The sequence below is a fragment of the Malaclemys terrapin genome, chromosome 2 (assembly GCF_027887155.1).
Source record: "Malaclemys terrapin pileata isolate rMalTer1 chromosome 2, rMalTer1.hap1, whole genome shotgun sequence".
In the NCBI taxonomy this organism is placed as follows: Eukaryota; Metazoa; Chordata; order Testudines; family Emydidae; genus Malaclemys; species Malaclemys terrapin.
In genome coordinates this window covers 137,162,347-137,182,957 of record NC_071506.1, presented here as the reverse complement: position 1 = coordinate 137,182,957, position 20,611 = coordinate 137,162,347, and the positions used below count along the sequence as shown (strand labels likewise).

The 20,611-nt window shown below is 47.2% G+C and overlaps 1 protein-coding gene across 1 annotated transcript in view; it reads left to right on the top strand.

The window, feature by feature from the left end:
* The window catches only part of RASSF2 (Ras association domain family member 2), a 38,350-nt gene that overhangs the window by 9,805 nt on the left and 7,934 nt on the right, over positions 1-20,611 (top strand). The window contains exons 2-8 of the mRNA XM_054017870.1: positions 3,880-3,970; positions 7,238-7,313; positions 8,454-8,605; positions 13,430-13,518; positions 18,305-18,465; positions 18,847-18,948; positions 20,365-20,416. Coding sequence (XP_053873845.1) covers positions 3,912-3,970; positions 7,238-7,313; positions 8,454-8,605; positions 13,430-13,518; positions 18,305-18,465; positions 18,847-18,948; positions 20,365-20,416 — 691 coding nt within the window. The 5' untranslated portion in view covers positions 3,880-3,911. The remainder of the gene's footprint in view (positions 1-3,879; positions 3,971-7,237; positions 7,314-8,453; positions 8,606-13,429; positions 13,519-18,304; positions 18,466-18,846; positions 18,949-20,364; positions 20,417-20,611) is intronic.

Genomic DNA, 20,611 nt, shown 5'->3' with positions numbered 1-20,611 from the left:
AGGATTTTTCCCTTTGTAAGTTTCCATTGTTCACCTCCTTGGAGGTGAATAACATTGAGATTGGTTGGTTGTGAAGTTAATTAGTCAGATTACACAGGTACATTTCTGCCTATCAAAATGAGCATGTACGTGGAACAAGTCTAAAAAGGGGAGAGGAATGATACAAGACCCAGAGACCACAACACGGATACTAAAACATTGAGAGGCAGTGTCATCTAGTGGACAGCCCACTAGACTTGGAGTTAGGAGACTTGGTTCTATTCCCAGCTTTGCACTGATCTCTTGTGTGACCTTGGGCAAGTTGCTTTTCTGTCTGTGCCTCAGTTTCCCCTCCCATCCTTTGTCTATCTAAACGGTGTGCCGGATCTGGTTTCAGTTCCTGTCCCTGCCACAGATTTCCTGTGTGACCTTAATTTCTCCGTGTCTAAGTCTCGCCATCTGCAAACTGGAGACAATACTACTTTTCCCAACTTTTAGACTCTAAAAGCTCTTCAGGGCAAGCACGGTCTTTGCTACGTGTGGGTACGTTAGCTAACACAATGGGACCCCGATCACAGCTGTGACTTGTAGGGCTATGTCAGTACTAATAGTAATAATTGTCCAGAGTTCATAATGTGGCAGTCTAAACATGGCTCATGTTTGCCTGACCAGTAACACACCTCTGGTCAATATTAATGTTTGTTACTCTTTTTTTTTCCATTGGAGACTATTTCCTTCTAATTTTTCTAAGTGAACATTGCCTACCTCCCTCCAGGCCATTCACAGCTTAACCCAGCTATTTTAGCTTTGCTGAGGTGGTTGTGAAACTCAGTAGCATAAGCTAGAAAATAAAAAGCCGTGTTAGTCTTTCCGTCATTAGTTGCGTTCTTATTTTGCGTTTCTGTTCTCCTTTTTCAGGAGAATGCACTGTGGACAGAGTTGTTAGCTGTAGCTTTGAATTTCCTGCCCTTTGTCTGCTTGTGTCTCACGCTCGCTGTTGCTGGGTTTAAATATAGGCTTTTGTGCTTGGGCCGCTGCTGGATTTAGAAGCATGGAGTTGGAATGTAGCTGCAGTTTTGGTCAGGATTGTGCCAGTGTGGGATGGGAGAGGGTATCCTAACTGTGGCCCAGGAGAACTGGGAGCAGGGATTTCTGACCCAGTCATTGGCTCCTGTGTGACTGCAGGCAAGTCACCTCACTGTGCCTTCATTTCCCCTTCTGTAAAATATCCACCTCCTTGCAGTGTGAAGCGAACTAGCGTATTTGTGTGAAGGGCTTTGAGGTCCTGAAGCGACTTCCCTGTGCAGTAGTGCTGTGAAATTCACTCCAGACCCTGCTACCACCGCGTGGATCTGCCATCGACTTCAGTGTGATACTGAGCTAGAAGACCCTGTATCTTTAACTTAACACGTGGGCCCTTCTCTTCGAGTCGAAGAGAAGGACTGAGCAATTTCCTTAGGAAACGAATAACAATACTACCTGGATCTCAGAGTGCTTCTCATCTGCAGAGTTCAAAGCACTTTACAAAGGAGGTCCAATAATAGTATTGCCATTGTACAGCTGAGGAAAGTGCGTGTGTGTTGTGTATAAAGTGGTGGATATTTTTGGCATGAAATCTCATATTTAAGTATCTATTACAGAAGTGTCTGATTTGTGCTGGGGTAGCACCTACAGGTCTCAAACAGGGATCAGGGTCCCCTTGTACTAGACACTTCACAAACACGTAATGAAAAATGTGCCCTGAAAAGCGTACATCTTTCAAAGTAATGCAATGATTTCTAATTATTTGTTAAGTAATTGAAGTGAGAGTTTAAGTAAAAAAATTGTACACGCACCCAAGTGAGTTAGGAGCCTATGTTTTCCAAGGTGCCTAAAGCTCTTGGCTGTCTTGGGAAACATCTCATTTTAGTTATGCTTCGTAGCTCCCAATAAATAAATAAATAGAAACTGACAATTTCATGTGGGGACACTTCCAAGGTAAAAAAATGAATGACTTTTTTTTTGGCAAGTGTCTGTCTCCACATCTAAACTCATGCAATTGCAATAAATAAATAAATCATTGGACCTCCATGTAAAAAATCAACTTTGGTGGCAAGGCCATTCTGCATTTGAAAGTTTATAATATGTAGGTTGTTTTTGTTTTGTTTTGTTTTTTAGGGGAGTGAAATCAGGCTGAAAACACAACTGGTTTGTTTTTTCCAAGTGTATACAGGGTAAACAGGCAGTTCTTTGTGTGTGAAATGGTGTTGTTCCCTTGCAACTGAAACGAAAGGCAGGACCCAAAATGTTCAGGTGGTCGAGTGTTTGATGTGAAATAGTCACAACAACTCGACTGAGGCCCCAGCTGATCAAAGACCGTGTTACTTTCCACTGGGGAATTCAAACAAGCTTCTCCTTAGAAGCAGGTTCAAATATGATGGCTGGGGATATTTGGTGTTGATACCTGGGGGTGGAAAATGCATGTCACCTCAGGCTGCTGGTGATTGGTCAAAGGAGAGTCTTGTGTTCAGGCCAACTGTCTTTGTATTTGTTTATTTATCATTTTCCCTACTGGGTTCAACCAAAACACCTCTCCTGATCCAGTGGAGTCGAAAAGCATGTTCCAAATTTTCTTCCTATCTGTAGAATCGAAGGTTGCCTGGCCTCTAGTCTCCCTTTAGAAACACCACTGAACTGGATGGAGGTTTCTGTGTCTGTTGCAGCCATTCTCAAAACAACAGAGGGTATCCTAAGTTGCATCCTGATAAGGAGTGGTAGGATGGAGGGGAACCTTACTGTGAGTAGGGGTGGGTGAGAACTGACCCAAACTGGAATCTGATCTGAATGATAAATAGTTCTCCTTCCCGCCACCCCCGTCCTATTTGCACTTGTGGGAATCCAGGGAGTGGAAGTGTCAACATACCTTCAGAGGTGCCCCTGGCATTTCCAGCTCAGAAAGTAACTGGCAGCTCCCGGTAACTGATCAGAGCCTGTTAGATTTAAGAGATGTCCCTCCGAACCTTTGGATGTGTGGGTTAAACATGATTATCATTATTAATGCAATAGCACCAAGGAGCGCTCTGGTCATGAACCAGGACCCCATTTTGCTAGGCATTGTACAAACACAGCACAATAAAATGGTCATTGCCCTAACCTTTGACAATTATCCATCGGTAGAAGGTGAGAGATCAGGACTCCTGGGTTCTATTTGTGCCTCTGCCAAATGGCTCACTGTGCGACCTGCAGCAAGTCAGTGAGTGTTTGTTTTTATGATCACACCTAAAGTTCCCAACGCTCCAGGCGCTGTACATAAAGTAAAAACAGCCCGAAAGTGCTTAGAACCTGAATAGATGAGAGAGAGAGAGAGAGGATAATTATCCTCATTCACAGATGAGAAACTGAGGCACAGAGAGTAAGTGAATTGCTTGTAAGTGGGGAGCTTGCAGTAGAGCTGGGACTTGAAACCAGAACACTAGTGTCCAAGTGCAAGTGTCCTCTTGTCCTCATCTGTAAAACGGGTATAATATCTGCCTCACTGGCTCAATACCTTCCTATCTGAAAAGGGCTTGGGTGGAAGGGTATAATAGAAATACAAAGTATTCTATTAATTGTGTCTCCCTGGGTCGGCTTAGTATGGTGCACTTGCAGTGATTCCCTTTACTTTCCCCTCACCTGACTTTTCATATTTCCGCTTTTAAGTCCATCATTTGAATTGGAACTTTCTATTTTGCCGTCTGCACCATGGACTGATGTAGCTGACAGATGGATCCAAAGTTCTGAAGTCAGTGGAAAAACTCCCGCAGAGTCGACTGGGCTTTGGATCCGGCCCAATCTACACATATTGAGATGGAAATGATGCAGTGATTAATGCAAATTTCTCTTGTATCTTTCTCCCTCCCTCCCCCGCCCTCTACAATTCAGATCTCCGCTCCTAATGAAAGAAGATTGTGAGGATGGATTACTGCAGCCAGTCATCCCTAGTCCCCTGTGGAAAAGACAAATACATTTCAAAGTAAGATTACAACCAGAGCTTAACGCAGAAATATTTTTGGTATTATGATTTATTTATGAAAGGCCCTGGTGACTGGTGGAGGAGGGGCAGATGCAGACACACAAAGAACTTAAAGCTGTGGACAGAGGTGGAAGGGGAGGTGATCTCTCTAGCAATTGATGATTCAAAGCATGGAAAAATCCACAGAGGAGCCTTGGGGGGAATAGTAACATTCCATGGCTGAGAAATCATTGAATGGGTTGCAGCCAAGGAGATGAAGATGGAAAGATGCTGGTTATTACCCAGCCCCCTAAGTAGGAATAAGCTATAACAACAGATCAGTAGAATTACGTTGGTAAGAAGAAGAAAAAAAAAATCACACCCCTAACTGAAATAGTTACCCTGGAACAAAAGTTGTGTAGACCAGGCCCAAATCTCTGCATGTGCCTTAGATTGAGGTGCCCCCAAATCACTGGACAAGTGTTTTGGGAAATTTTTGGCTGTAGTTTGTCTGTCTGCCTCAGTTTTCCCATCTGTAAAATAGGAATGGTGATAATTATGTATATTTATAAAAACATTGCTCGAGCATGCAGGGGTGTAATCAGAAAGGCCAAGGCACAACTGGAGTTTCAGCTAGCAAGGGATGCAAAGGGTAACAAGAAGGGTTTCTACAGGTATGTTAGCAACAAGAAGGTGGTCAGGGAAAGTGTGGGACCCTTACTGAATGGGGGGAGGCAACCTAGTGACAGATGAGAGAGAGGGGGTAGTGAAGCACTGGAATTGGGTTACCTAGGGAGGTGGTGAAATCTCCTTCCTTAGAGGTTTTAAGGCCCAGCTTGACAAAGCCCTGGCTGGGATGATTTAGTTGGCATTGGTCCTGCTTTGAGCAGGGGGTTGGACGAGATGACCTCCTGAGGTCTCTTCCAACCCTAATCTGCTACAATTCTAACCCCCCCACCTTTGCAGAGTTTGACACCTCCAAATTGGAAGTGTTGTGCAAATGCTAGGTGTCCGTCCTATGGTAGTTTAATAAAAATGTTACCTAGGTGATACCTAATCATCCAGCGATTGGGCAATTTGTGAGATGCCTGGTTGGATGGATCAGACGTTTGTTCCCATGCAAAGGTCACTAACGTTATTCCCATGCTGGGGGGGAAAAAAAAAAACTCCTCTAGAAGTCAGGAAAATACTGCCCCTGCCGCACTCCGGGCCAAACCGGCCAATGTGCTTTGGCTGCTTTGCATTGTCAGAGTAGTGCCAAGCAGCCAAAGCTACCCAGAGGATCAGGCCCGAGGGCCCTAATTCTTAAACATATTTATGTTCCTAACCTCCATCGAAATCAATGGGACTTAGGTGCCTAAACACCTTCGAGGATCTGGATCTGTGTACCTATGCTAGGTCTCTTTTCCCTCCCCTCCTCCCATTCAGTCTCTAAACCTGTGGTGCTGTTTAAACTGTAAGATGGGGGGGCTGGTGCAGTGAATAGCCCTCAGAAATGTGTTGTGATGGGGGCTGTTTTATTATTTTGACAATAAATGCGGTACCAAGTCAAATGACTGTGTGTTCCCTACGCTGCTTGTCTTGCAGCCTTGAAGTCTGCTTTATCAAGGTCGGTCTGTCTGAGTTTTTTGTTGCAGTGGGTTTTTTGATCATTGGAAGAAAGGCCTCTTGCGAAGCCCAGACAGCATTCCTTCAGGACAGTGTTGGCTGGCAGGACACAGTCGTTGTGGCTGCGCACTCCTTACTCTTGACCGGAAGATGCAATAAACAAGCATTGATGGCCCCCATATTTGGGGCGTGTGCTTAGAGTGGAGCAAAATCATTGCCCAGCTCTAGGGCCGATACGTTGATGCACCCTGCAGATTGTTTTTTGAAGGGCTTATGGAAACAAAATGGGAAGTGATCACTGGACCTCTAGTATGTGGTTCTGGTTCTCTGGGTATCGGTTTTTCCGCATTTCCAGATGTGCAGCTGGCAGCACAGAGTGGCACAGTGTACTCCTTGTCCCATGTGGTTAATATCCTGGACTAGGACTCAGAAGTTCTGGACTTTATTCTTGGCTTTATCGAAGACTGTCTTGGTCAAATCAGTTAACTACTCAGGGCCATACTTTGCCTTCTATGTGGATAATACTCCCTGCCCCAGTCATGTCTGTTTAGAGCAGGGACAGGCTCTGACTCTGTGCGGGGTGGGTGGGTGGGTGAGTGAGAGAGAATCTAGGTGCTGCAATAATGCATATACTAAATGGTCACCAGCTCCAGATTCCATCTTACTGCTCAGTAACTTTCTGGGAAGAATCCTTACTGGAAAGCATGAGCCGCCTGGCACTCGTTGGTAACAAGGACAGTGCTCTGTTAAGGTCCATCAAGGCAGGCTGAGGTACAGGAGAGGAGAAGGAAAGGAGGTGTATGTGTACAGGGGTAAGGGTGGGGAGTCCTGTTTATGTCAGCCTGTCCTCACTGCCAGCCCCATATCTGGAGTAGTAGGAGCTACACAGAGACCTGATGCACCCCTAGGGAGCAGTGAGTTCCCCTCTCCAGATGGCAGCTGTTGTGCGCCACGTCATGAAGGTTGGGAAGAGGGTTTCCGTTTCCACCTCGGCATGCTTGTGCTTTTCCCCAACACGCCCCTTTTCCGTGCAGTGTGAGTGGAAGCCGAGGCAGGGAACGACCAAGTTCTGGTCTCGTAGCCCTCAGTCGTTGAATGCAAGCTCTGGGTATGGCTGGATTAAGCCATCAGTGCTACGGACCCACACCCAGGGCCTCGTCTCCTACAGTCAGGAGATCCCGTGGGAATCTCTGCTTTCATATCTAAGAGAAAATGTTTTTCCATCCCTTGCCATTGTAAAGAAAAGCTTGAAAGAGCGACGCGAGCGTAACCACTGCAGTGACTCCTGCCAGAGCCTGCAGACAGTCTCCTGGGCAGATCCCAGGGCTGTAGAAGTGGGGTATCCTAAGCCTGGCCAAAGAGAAGCAGTGCTAAGTCCCTCAGGAGGGCATCAGATGGCTCTGCCGTGGGGAGCCTGCTCCTGCCATCCCATGTAGATGCAGGGCTGCGGGGTCGTGAGGCATCGTGCCTATTACCCGTTTGCCTTAATCCAGCCCTGGCTCTGGAAGGTCATTCCTGACTCCATCAAACCTGCTTCAGGTCAGCCCCTTCAGGTTACCATTTCAGGTGCTCTGATACCACAGGGCCGGGAGCAGCATAAGAACCTGAGTTTCTCAGGCTTTGGTTCTTTCCTCGTCTCAGTGCGACTCCTTGCCTGCATTAATGTTGTTTATCTTCCAGAAACGAACTGCTGTTGCACTTGAAGACCTACAACTTGTATTATGAAGGTCAGAATTTGCAGCTCCGGTACAGAGAGGTGAGAAATCAATGAGTAAATATCAAGCAGGCTGGTCTTGTGACTTAAAGGGAGGAGGCTGCGTGGAAAAACGAGACCACCTGGGTCAGTGCCCACCTTGGAGGTCAAAAAGTGACTGCTGGCAAAGCAAGCTGATTGCTAGTTATTATTGCAAGGAGGAGTTCTAAGCTGTGGGGCTCCTATTTTACGGAGGGAGACATAGAGATCCAATGGGCTCTCCCCTCTCCCACACGATCACCTTTCAGAATCAATGGGAATTTTGACACTCATTTAAATGGGAGTGGGATCCGGTCTCTTCCCAGGATTCAAAGGTTAAGGCTGGAATGGGAACACCATGATCCTTTAGACCAACTTTTTATCAGTAATATCATTGTTCCTTAATGTTGTATGATTTAAGCCTGTCGCCCATTGTGTGCTGTGGGATGCTTTTTGGAGTATCGAATGCACGGCACCTGAGAGAAGGTGGGCTTTTAGTTAGAGCAGAAGGCTGGGAGTCAGGACTCCTGGGTTCTTTTCCCAACTCTGGGCGGGGAGCATAGTCTAGGGTTAGAACTGGGGATTTCTTATCTACACTAGAAAGTTGTATCTCACTAACTATATTGGTGTCGTTAAAGAGACACAACTACCTTTACTGTGTGCAGCCGTATCTCCATAAAGGTGCTTTCTACCAATATACTTCTTTCCATATGGGAAAGGGAATAAGCTATACCAGTACAAAGTCTCTTTATACTGGTGTAACTGCCTCTGTTCTAGGGCTTTTACCAGTATAACTACATTGGCTTAAAAAAATCATGCCCCTAACCAAAATATTAGTCCTAAAACTTAAGCGTAGACTAGGCCTGGAGTCAGGACTCCTGGTTCTGTTTCCAACATTGCCCAATGGCATGATGTCACACACTGAGTAAATCCAACCCCATTTGGCTTTCCATTTCCCTGTCCATACCGTGGAGATGATATGGCCTATCTCTCACATTGTGAGGCTTTGTTAGTGACGATCAAGTGTTTGGAGAGCCTGGTGGGGAGTAAGGGCAGGACAGGACGGCAGGGCTGCGTGTTTAGATCTGCCTTGCTGAGGAGGAGAGGGCTCTGGCCAAGGCAGCGCTCTGAGATGTTGATGTGTGTCTTTGTGTTGCTGCCCAGGAGGAAGGCGAGTTCATCGTTGAGGGTTTGCTGAACATCTCCTGGGGCTTGCGCAGGCCCATCCGGCTGCAGATGCAGGATGACAACCAGCGGATCCGGCCTCCTCCTTCCTCCTCCTCTTGGCACTCTGGCTGCAACCTGGGCGCACAGGGGTCAGTAGATGGTCCACTCTGCTTAGGGAGGAAGCTGTTGTTAGAACTCCCGGGCATGGATTCATTGTCTTGGTAGAGACATCCATGGGTGTCTGCTGGACCGCACACATGCAACACTGGGACCCAACATGCAGCTCCAGAAACAGGCCGATGAGGTTCTTCTCCCTACTGAGGTTGAATTAAGGCTTATTGCCAGTGTCATCTGCAGTCACTGTGGGAGAGTGTTGAAATGCCTGACCTGGAGAATTGAGTGATGCGTGTGTTATTACTTGTATTGCAGTAGCGCCTAGAGGCCACAACCAGGAGCACAGCCCCAGTATGCTAGGTGCTGTACAAACATGTAGGAAGACACGCTCTGCCCTGAAGAGCTTACATGCTAAATAGGGTGGGAGGGGAAACTGAGGCACTGGGAGGTGAAGTGACTTTCTCAAGGTCACACAACGGGTTAGTGGCAGAGCCGGGAACAGAACCCATGTTTCCAAAGTCCTATTCTAGTGCCATCTCCACTAGGCAACACTGCCACCCTCCTGGTTGCCTTCAGATTACAACTGTGTGCTAAGCTCTTCCCATCTGAGCTGGTCAACGCTACGGTGATGGTTTGTACAGCCCTATGGGGGAGATTGGGGAACTTCTGTAGCCCTGCTGCTGCTGAGGAGAATCTAGCCAGTTGGCTCATTGCTGAATAGACCAGGGCTACTGGTGTAGGCAGTTGCTGGTGCTCAAAGCCCTCCGTACATCTAAGGTGAGCTTTTCGCATCTCCTGCCATCTTGCTCGAGAGGCTTTCTTTTGCCTCGCCTAATAAAGCTGCTGTTTGCAGCCACTAAGTCCTTACTCCTGTGATGGGCAGGTCCTGCTATTGGGCTTAGGGCTCAACCAGTGCAGTCTGCTTATTTCAGAGAACCAGTTGGGTCGTAGGAACTGAGACACCTGGGGCTTTCTTTCCCAGCTGTACCACTGACTTAGGTGACCTGTTCAACATCACACAACTCCTGCGTGCTTCAGTTTCCCATCTCTGAACTGGGAACCTCTTGTAAAGCTATTGGAGATCTGTGGATGGAAAAAAATCTTCTGTACAATTGCTGGCTGGCGGTATTAATTCTTCGTTGCCAGTTGGTAAACAAACATGAGAGACAGCCTTGTGAATTCCCATCTTGCAGTGCTGCTTTTTGTGTGCGCGTTATCTGGAAGGCAATGAAAAGCAACCCAATCTACAACAGAAGCTAAGCTTGCTTAGGTTTGCTGTAGAGTGAACTTTCCCCTGGTTTTATTTAGAGTCGGTGTATTTCACTGACTCGGTATTTTAACATATCCCGTAGGAGGTATTCTAACTTCTTGATTTGCCAATAGAATTATTTTCCTCGCTTGGCTCTTGCAACTTCCCTACAAAGAGTATGTAACTTTAATATAGCTTTGTTCTCTCTGGCCCAGCTAGGGCGTGCCTTATGTTCCCACCATCAGATCTGGCTGTTGGCTCAGTTTCCCTGCAGATTGGATAGTTCAGCTCTCTGGCTAACTCAAAAACTACACCTTCCAGAGTAAACAAAAAAGTCAAAAAGGGGGTCGGGGGGGAGGGGGGGGAGGAAGCAAGACTCCCTGGGCAACAGTTGCTCGTGTTTACCTTGAAGGGCTAACGCAAGTTAAAACTACAACTGCCTTGTCCACATTTTGTTTTGTTTAAATCACGTGTTAAGATTTAACCTTTTTTTCCCTAGTGAAGATGGGGCCTTGTCTTTTGCACGTTGCGTTAACTGATTATCCAACGTTAATTGGCACTTGACATATTTGTAAAGACTAGTTTGGATGTTTTTCCATGGGTATGTTTGTAGCAAATATTTGGACTTTTACCCTAGGCTAATCTTTCACCTAAGGTACAAAAATTCAGTGAAGACAAGGTGACAAAGAGCTGTCTCTGGTATGACAAAGACCCACATGAAGCTCCTTGCAGGATTGGGACCTTTAATAACAGTGCTTCCTTTAACATAGCCAAATACAAAATTCTACACCAAGGAACGCAGGCCAGACCTACAGAATGGTGGACTAGATCCTGGAAAGCAGCGACTCTGAGGGAGAGTTAGGGGTCCTACGGACAATACATGTCATTGAGGAGAAAGACTGGAGTACTGTATCCTGTTCTGCTGTCAGCGTTCTGCAAAGGACATTGAAACAATTACAGAGGGTGCAGAAAAGAGCCACAACAATGATTTGAGGGCTGGAGAAGATGTCTCACAGTGAGAGACTTTAAGAGCTCAGTCTGTTTAGCTTACCAGTCTGTTTAGCTTACCAGACTGAGCAGTGACTTGATAGAGCGTAGAAACCACCTTCATAGGGAGAAAATCGCCAGTATTAAGTGGAGAAAGGCAGAACTAGAATGGTTGGAAGCTAAAACCAGACCCATTCAAATTGGGAATAAGGCACCATTTTTATTTATTTATTTTTAAACAGTGAGGGTGATTAATCATTAGAACAAACTACCCAGAGAAGTGGTGGATTCCCCGTCTTTGTCTTTAACTCAAGACTCGGTGCTGTTCTGGAAGATGAGCTTTAGCCAAACACACGTTATGGGGCTCAACAGAGGGGTAACTGGGTGAAATTTTAGGGGCTGTGATATACAGGAGATGAGACTAGATTATCTGATAGTCGCTTCTGGTCTTAAACTCTATGAAAGTGTCTATAAATGTGACTGGGAGAAAGTAATGTGAAGACTGGGATGGGAAAGTTAACGTTGCCTCCACCTAGGTGGTTTAGACTATCCCAGAAAGGAAATGAGTACTAATGAGCCTCTTGCAAACGAATGAATTTAGTCTCCTAGCCCCTACGGTGAAGTAAGCTAGTATTATCATTGCTTTACGTCTAGATAAACTGAGGCACACAGAGGTTATGCTGTCAGGCTGTGGCAGAGCTGGGAGAAGTCCCAGTTCACTGTCTTGAAGTGTAAATCTCATCGGTCCTGTCTCCCTCTCCTCCTTTCCTCTCCTTATGATTTTTCCATCATTTCATTGTTGAGTGAACTCTCCTTATGTCTTGTCTTGCATCATGCGACCCTTGGAATCATTGTGTTGCTGCCTGTCTTACTTCACGGTACTTTCTTCACATCATTCTGGTACGACCACATTATTCTTTATGACCAGGGTGTGTGTGGCGGGTGGGGGGGAGGAAGCCACTGTGGGTGTTGTACAAACATATTCCGTGGGATCTATCTCTGAAGGAAAATCATCCTATATTTTGAAACATTTGATATAACCCAGTATTTGTTAGGAGATCCTCTCTCAGCAGTGAAGCCCAACAAAAACTTACTGTTCAAAACATCCAACTTAAGTAAAGTTGGCTGGGGGGGAATAAAAGGGGAAGGGAACTTGGGGGAAAACTTCATCAGTTTTTTTTTTCCCCTATAAAAATCAGTTTGGATGAAAATCATAGCTGGAAAATCTATGTCCAGAACATTTCCATTGGCCGAGTAGTTTGATATTAAGAGCTGAGATGGGGACACAGTTATAGGGCATTAATCCTGCGCAACACATTGTTTTTTGCTTTGCTATGTTATCAAAAGGCATCATTACACTTCCCTTAAATCTCCAGAAATGTGAGCAATCTCTTTTAGAAAGCCACCTGATCTTTCTAACTGCATAAAGTCCTTGCTGATTTGCTGATATTACAGCTAATGAATTGGACTTGTCAAATGATAAACTTTTGATTGAACTAATAGATTGACTTTTCATTGACTGTCTTACCAGGACCGATGCATTCCATTTAGCTGTGTGTTAAGATGTGGGGTGCATTGAAAAACAATACTTAAAATCATCATGTAGGCACTGAATTCCATGGCACTTGGACACACTGTTGTGTTTTTTGCCATAGCATCTAGAGACCCAACCAGTCTACGCTGGGTACTGTATGGTCTCACAGTACAATAGTCCCTGTCCCAAAGAGCTTACAATTTTAATACACAAGACATGGGCGAGGGAACAGAGAGAAGCGAGCTGTCCCATGTCATCCAGCAGGTTAGAGCCAGGAATAGAACCCAGTTTCCTGACTTCTAGCCCTGAATGCGATCTCCTGGACCCACTACTTCTGCATAGCTATTGAGAGCAGAATGTGACTTGGTGCAAGTGCCAGCTACTAAGAGGACTGAAGTCATGCGGTGGCATTGCACATCACTGCAGAGGGGCGTACATCACCTGCAGTGTCTTAGCCAAGTTAAATCTGAGGGTCACTTCAGCGTTCTCCCCAGGTATTAGACTTTGCGGGACTAAAAGCTGAAAATCTCTCCCTGCTGTAGTGTGGAGAAGTAAATAGCGTATTGAAAACTAGGGTGCCGGAAATTCTCTGCTACGTCCAACAGCGGACACTGTCTTTGAATTACTTTACAGACTAATGGCAGTAGAAATGAAACCTAGCAAGCTTTTGCCTTGTCAAATAGGGGGCCCACTCTTGCCTCTGATCCAAAATTTCAGTCCCAGTCTTCTTGGCTTCCAGTGTGTGCGTGTGCACGGGTGTATGTATCTCAGTCTGGTATAAAACCGGAAAGTGTCCAGGGATGAAATTCACCCCTGTGTGGAGGACCAGCAAAAGTGGGCTGGCCCTTTTGCACAAGGGGTGAATTTCCACCTTGCTTGTATTTGTGTAGGGGTTATCTGGCCTGGCTACATACTCTGAGATACGAACCTTACTTGGGTGTGTGTTAGTGTTTTAAAAAAAAAAAAAAAAAAAGTCCATTAGATGAGGCACCCACATCTGACATTCCATTATGTGTGAGAAAGTGAGCTCGCTGTATTGGCTGGTGACTTTGATTTTGTGTTGTAACAATGTGTCTGTCTCTTCATTAGGTCTGCAGTGAAGCCAAGTATCATACCTGATATTCAGATTACAGATGTTGACACCCCCACGGATGCTGATGACTCAGAGAGTGGAACAGGTGAGACCAGGATGGTGGGTTTGCTAACTGATCTGTTTTATTTCAGTAGGCTGTTCCAGTATAAACCAAAGGGGTGATGCCCCAGGCCTAAAACTTTTGCTTTCTTTTATTCCAATCTCTTTGATTCAGTGGAATCGCTCTGTCAGAAATTATTCTTGCATGTGTCTCGCATGAAATGGTTTATCTATCTATATTATAAGTAGCAATGCCTTTAGTTATAGTCGCCCAAGAGTTTCCCAGCACATTTAAACGGTGTACAGTAATTAAGACCAAGGTCCACACATTGAATAATAAGGATAAGAAGAAACAATCAATAGCTGCTTGTCCAGTGAGCACTGTCCATCCTCTGCATTGAATGAGTCAGGGTTTGTTTTTTTTAACATTGCCTATTCCTGTATCTTCCTCTCCAACCTCTCTGGCCCTATCGCGTTCAGATTCCCCAGGAAGGGAGTTGTTGCTATGTTAACCTGTTGAGTTCTTTAAGCCTAACCCAAAATATCCACTGCAGAAATCTCAGGGAGCATGTTCGTGTGGGACCAGCGTGGCCTTTGCCGTTTGCCCAGAAGCTATGCAGGTGTCATAGAAGCTACTCTGAAAGCCCAGAGTGAAACCCCAAAGGAAAGCAAGGGTTGTTGAGTAACAATCTCCACTTGTCCCCATGCTTCCCTTTCCTTTGGCAGTCCCCCTGCGCCCCTGGTGCTTGGGTTGCTCCCGGTTTGCAAGAGGAAGAATAGGAGCCATTGTTTAGTAGCGTTACCATGGAGAAGTAAACATTTCTAAGAAGTTCCCGCCCCCCCCCCCCCCCCCTCTTCAGCTGTGTGTGCACACAGAATTGAGTCTGAAGGGCCTTTCCTGTGTAAAGAGCAGAGGGAGGTTTGTCTCTGCTCCAGGCATGCTTTAGTGTAGTAACCCTTACCATGCTGGTGTTGTGCCGTCCTGTTGCCTTGAGCTCTGATCCTGCCTGATCTTCCACCCTAAGCAGGGTTAGGTTGGGTTGCTGCTTGGATGGGAGACTGCCCAAAAGCTGTAGGGAATGGGGTTGTTCTTCACTAGGTTGTTGTTTGTATTCCAGTTGGGATGGGGAACTAGTTCCTGCTGTGACTAGAGGCACAGGGAAAGGATCTGACTGGCCAAGGCCTCTGTGGTAGAGCTGGGAATAGAATCCAGGTCTCCTTTCTCCAGATCCTGTATCCTATTCCTGGGACCAAACTATCCCAATGCTCCTTTTTGTGTCTTGGTGCTTAATGGGTGCCCCAGAATGGCATTAACAGGTGGTGCTGCCAAAGCTGTCCTCTTGAGACAGAGAAACAGAAAACCAGATCATTTGGGATCATTGAAGACCCCCATGGCCCATCTTCCAAGGGTGTGGATGGAGAAGTCCCGAGGACAAGACCATCTGTAATCACAGTTTGCCTGTCTGGATCTTCCTGCAGTTCTGGCTGGTTGATCAGCTTCCCCTCCTTGACTGCTATGCAGTGTTCCAAGACACTGTTAAAGACCCACCGTGTTGCTCTCTGGAGATGGCTGCTTTTCAGCAGTAGATGAAGCCATTCCTGTATAGCCATGGCAATGTACTTTGGGATCTATTGGGAGGGAAAGTGCTATCTAAATGTTAATTCTCTAAAAGGCTATGCACAGTTGGGAAATCTTCTCCATTGTGGGTAAGTAGCTCTCAGTGCGTTTAACGAGTGTGCCTGTCTTAGGACTCCTTCTAACGCCTTCTTTACCGGGGCAATCTGACCATATCAGAGGAAGCTGTGTGTGGGTCTGTAAAAACAGGAAGTCTACATCCTTTCTGCAACGGCTCCCTTGTTAATGTAGCTTCGTTCCATTATGTTCTTTCTCGGGGACTGGCTGGTGGGGTAGAGAGATGGCATTGTAATCTGGGTTGGGCCTGAAAGGGCAGTTGCAACCCTATGTGGTTTATATCATGGCTTCTTACGGACGTGCCTTTTCTCGGTTAAATTTTGTTTTCCCACCCTGCCCCTTAAGACGCCTGGACGCTTTTCTGCTGTTACAGAAATGGCGTCTGGCATTTGGGCGTTGGGAACCACATGATCCTCACTCAGCTACTCACTCACTCTGTGGCCAAGTCGCTTGTCTGAGGCGCTGAGCACATGTAGCTCCCATTAGCACTTCAGATGGTAGGTGCTCAGAATCTCTGAAAGAAGGGCTCTGACCCTGTCTCCCTTAGCTTCCCTACGTGTCAAAGTGCCTGATACGTCCTGCCCTGGCAGCTGCGTCGAGGACCAACTACCTGGTATGTGTGAGGCACTTGGAACGTAGCAATTGCCCATCTCAGTGTTGGTTTATTACTTGTCTGAGGTACCTTGAGAGGTGTCTTGTATTAATAGCATGGCATTGCAAAAACCTTTATTGTGGTTGTCATATATGCCCATAAAACTGCTACATAATGTACAGCTAGGACTCCTCGTGAATGTTGGATCACTGTTGCCTGTCTGGGGGGGGGGAATGGAACATGCAAGAGATTCTGTTGGCACGGATGTGCTTTGAATTTAATAATAATAATTAATAAAGTCCTAGCTCAAGTGGTTCATTAAAAATGGATGAACTGCTATTTCATTATAATCTGGATATGGGCCAGTTTTTATTCAGAGATGTTAAGTATTGGCTTGCGTCTCCTGTTCTCATTTTTAAAAAATGTTAAAATATGACCAGAAGAGTAAGATGCTTTAACTTCGTAAAAGAAGAGGCTGTAGCCAAGTAGTTGCATGGATTTACACTGCAATTGTGAATTAATAGCCTCCATCGATAGATGAAAAAGATGATGTGGATTAATTAGGGTGACCAGACAGCAAGTGTGAAAAATCGGGACAGTGGGTGCCTATATAAGAAAAAGACCCAAAAGTCAGGACTGTCCCTATAAAATCAGGACATCTGGTCACCCTAGGGTTAATATACAAACCAGCAGCTAAGATTATATTGCACTAGCTCTAATTGGTTTCAGGCTAAAAAATGCAGAACTTTGCATCACTTTAAACCAGGAGTGGGGGATCTTTGTTCTATCAGGGGCCACTGACCCACAGAAAAAAATCAGTCGTGGACCACACACAGCCCCATGAGGGAGGTGGGGGCTGCGGAGGCTCGGGGCTTCCCCTAGGCTCCAGGCAGGGGATTGGGGTGCGGGAGGGGGTGTGAGCTCCGGTGTGGGGTCTGGGGTGGGGCTGGGGATGAGGGGTTTGGGGTGAAGGAGGGAGCTCTGGGTCAGGGCCAGGGGGTTTGGAGTGCGGGAGCGGGCTCAGGGCTGGGGCAGGGGGTTGGGGTATGGGAGGAGATGTGGGGTCTGTGAGGGAGTTAGGGTGCGGGAGGGGGTTCCGACCTGGGGCAGGGGGCTCAAGGTGCGGGCTCCGGCCAGGCAGGACTTACCTCAGGTGGCTCCCCGATGGTGGCGCAGCGGGGCTAAGGCAGGCTCCCAGAAGTGGCCTCCATGTTCAGCCCCTAGGTTGAAGGGCCAGGGGACTCTCCGCAGTGCGTGCTGCCTGCACCTGCAGGCCCCGCCCCCACAGCTCCCATTGGCCACGGGTCCCGGCCAGTGGGAGCTGTGGTGCCGGCACTGGGGGCAAGGGCAGCACGTGGAGCTTCCCTGATCACCCTGCGCCTAGGGGCTGCAGGGACATGCTGGTCGCTTCCGGTCGCTGCATGGAGCTGACCGGACTTTTAACGACCTGGCAACCCTCCTCCCGCAGCGGGGCGAGCTGGTGCTCGCAGCTCCAGCCCTGTGGCGGGAGTGGTAACGAGGCTTGGAGCTTCTGGGCCATGGCGCGGACACTTGCCACGGGCCGGATGAAATGAAGCAGGGGGCCAGATCCAGCCCATGGGCCGCAGGTTCCCCACCCTACTTTAAACCTTCTTATAAGCAGGTGTTTTCTGGAACTGTCATTTTGTACAATTAGTGTTAATATCGAATAATGATAGAGACAGGGTTATTATGGTGGTTCACAAATTGAAGATGAGCCAACAACGTGATGCAGTTGCAAAAAAGGCTAGTATCATTCTGGAGTATATTAGTGGGAGTGTCATATCTAAGACCGGGGATGTAATTATCTCACTCTGCTTGGCATTGGTGAGGCCTCAGCTGGAGTACTGTGTCTGGCTTTGGGTGCCACAGTTCAGGAAAGATGTGGACAAACTAGAGGGAGTCCAGACGAGAGCAATAAAAATGATCAAAGGTTTAGAAAACCTGACCTGTGAGGAAAGGTTAAAAAAACTGGCACATTTAGTTTTGAGAGAAGAAGACTGAGGGGGGACCTGCTAAGTCTTCAAATATGTTAAGGACAATTAGGAAGAGGAAAGTGATCAATTGTTCTCCGTGTCCACTGATGGTGGAACAAGAACTAATGGGCTTAATCTGCAGCAAGGGAGACTGGGGTTAGATATTTGGAAAAACTCTCTAGCTATGAGAGTAGTTGAGTACTGAAACAGGCTAGCAAAGGAGGCTATGGAATTCTTAACAGCTTCCAGTGCTGGGAACAAGTCGGATAAATGCTTGTCCGGGATGATCTAGATTTATTTGGTCCTGCCTCAGTGTAGGATCAAGATGGACTAGATGACCTCTGGAGGTCTTTGTTTTGTGGCAGTGCCTAGTAGCCCCAGTAGCAGACCAGGACCCCATTGTGCTGGGTGCTGGACAAACACAGAACAAGGAGATGGTCCCTCCCCCAAAGAGCTGACCATGTAAGTAGTAATGACACATGTTTCTCCAGTGGTATCTCCTTTTACACATGTGAGTCTCTTGTTTTAAAGCCATTCTTACTCTTCATCTCAGATGTCGGAGACTTAAAACCCCAGCAAGAGGAAACTCCACAGCTGATGCGGACTCGGAGTGACGTGGGAGTCCGTCGCAGGGGGAATTTCCGTACTCCAAGTGAACAGCGGCGGATCAAACGCCATCGGTTTTCCATCAACGGGCATTTCTACAATCACAAAGTAAGGACCCGGAGCCCAGACAGAGCATTTAGTTACACTTTTGAAGTGCCAGAAAATAACTTGAATAGCAGATTAAAAAGAAAGTGTCACTATTCAAATGTCAGCACTGATTATGTGGCTGAAGAGTAGCTCTGTAGTGTGTTCCTACTTTTGGCGACCTTGGCTGGGTCCTCAAAACCCATCCATGTGCAGTAAGCCTGGGATCCCCTGAATTCTTCAAAATAGGGTTTAAATGGGACTTGAAAGGTGCCTAGACCTTAGGCTGAGGAGAGCATTGGAGTGAACTTTGCCCGGGTGGGGGAGGGGAAGTGTTTGTGAGGAAAATTACCAATGCATATTGTGCTTATTGTAATCCAAATCTGTTGTCTTTTCCATCCCTAGACATCTGTGTTCACACCAGCCTATGGCTCAGTCACTAATGTCAGGATAAACAGCACAATGACCACTTCTCAAGCTCTTAAACTGCTGCTCAATAAATTTAAGGCAAGTTTTATCCCAATTTACTCTCTCCATTAAACCTTCTCATTAAACTCGTATAATTTAAGATGTTTTTTTTAGTTCAACAGGTTCTTTGTATCAGAGAATCCTGGGCAACTGCTTGGTTCAGACCTAGCAAAGTCAGAAGTGAACCATTGCTTGGACCAAGCAGTGTTTCTTGTGCCTAAAACAGGGAGGTAGATTCTGCTTCCCACTTTTGGGAGGGGTTTTGTCCGGAGCAGGGCAGCCTACTGAACAGAGTACTGGAGGGGGGAGTCAGGAAAGCAGAACTCTATTTTTGGATCAGCTACTGACCGGCTGAGTGACTTTAGTAAAGTCACTTCCCCTGTCTGTGTCTCTGTTTCCCCTGGAACCCTTTGTCTACTTAGACTGTAAGCTTTCTGGGGCAGAGACGCTACTTATATGTATGTACAGCGCCTAGCACAATGGGGCCCTATTCGCTAGGTGTTACCATGATAAAGCTAAAGCAGGGGTGGGCAATAATTTTTCGCAGGGGGGCCACTCCACGAATTCTGGTAAGTTGTCAAGGGCTGCACATTTTTACTATATTAATGGAGGGGGTGTGGGATCTGGGAGGGAGTTTGGTGCAGGGGGGCGCTCCGGGCTGGGGCAGGGGATTGGGGTGCAGGAGAGGGTGAAGGATCTGGGATGGAGTTTGGGTGCAGGAGGGGGTTCTGATCTGGGTTTGGGGGTTGAGGTGCGGGAGGGGGTGTGAGGTGTAGGCTCCGGCTGGGAGGTGCTTACCACAGGTGGCTCCCCGCTGGCAGCGCAGCAGGGCTCAGGCGGGAGCTGCAGCCGGCTGCTGCTGGCACATCTTTGCGCACCCCTTGCGGGGAAGGAGGCAGCAGGTCTCCGTGTGTTGCCTGCGCCTGCAAGCACCACCCCTGCAGCCAATAGGAGCTGTGAGGATGGCCCTTGACGCTGGGGCAGTGTGGAGAGCTGCCTCCCGCCAGGGTGCGCAGAGACATGCCAGCAGTAGCTGGCGGCTTTTGGGAGCGGCGTGGGGCCACGGCAGGCAGGCAGGCATCCTGCCTGAGCACCCTGCTGCGCCGCGGGACATTTAGCAGCCCGGAGATTGTGAGGGGGCAGCCAAAGAGCCTGGCGGGCTGGACAGAAATGTTAGACGGGCTGGATCCAGTCCGCGGGCAGTATTTTGCCCACCCCTGAGCTAAAGGAATACTAGGCTCTGTTCCCAGCTCTACCCTATTTTTTTTAACCCATCTGCTAAATGGCTAGAATTCTTGCATGCAGCCAAAAGCATATTGTGGAGAATTGTCTCTTATCAAGTACTTGCAAGTCCTTGGATGCAAGGTGTTATGAAAGTGCAAAGTGTTTCTTTTTTCAAAAAGTAATCTAGCTGCCTTTTGATACTTTGACATCTTTATTTTTTCCTGGGTTCAGATTGAAAACTCGGCTGACGAATTTGCATTGTATATTGTCCACACCAGCGGAGGTAAGTCTGGAAGAAATCCTCAAGCTGTAATGGTTTAGAGTAACTTGGCTTAATTGGCAACCTCTGCTGCGTATCTTTAAGGCAGTGGTTCTTAACCAGAGGTACACATGCCCCTGCAGGTACACGGAGGTCTTCCGGGGGGGTGGGGGTGGGGGGGGGTGAGTGGGTACATCACCTCATCTAGATATTTGCCTA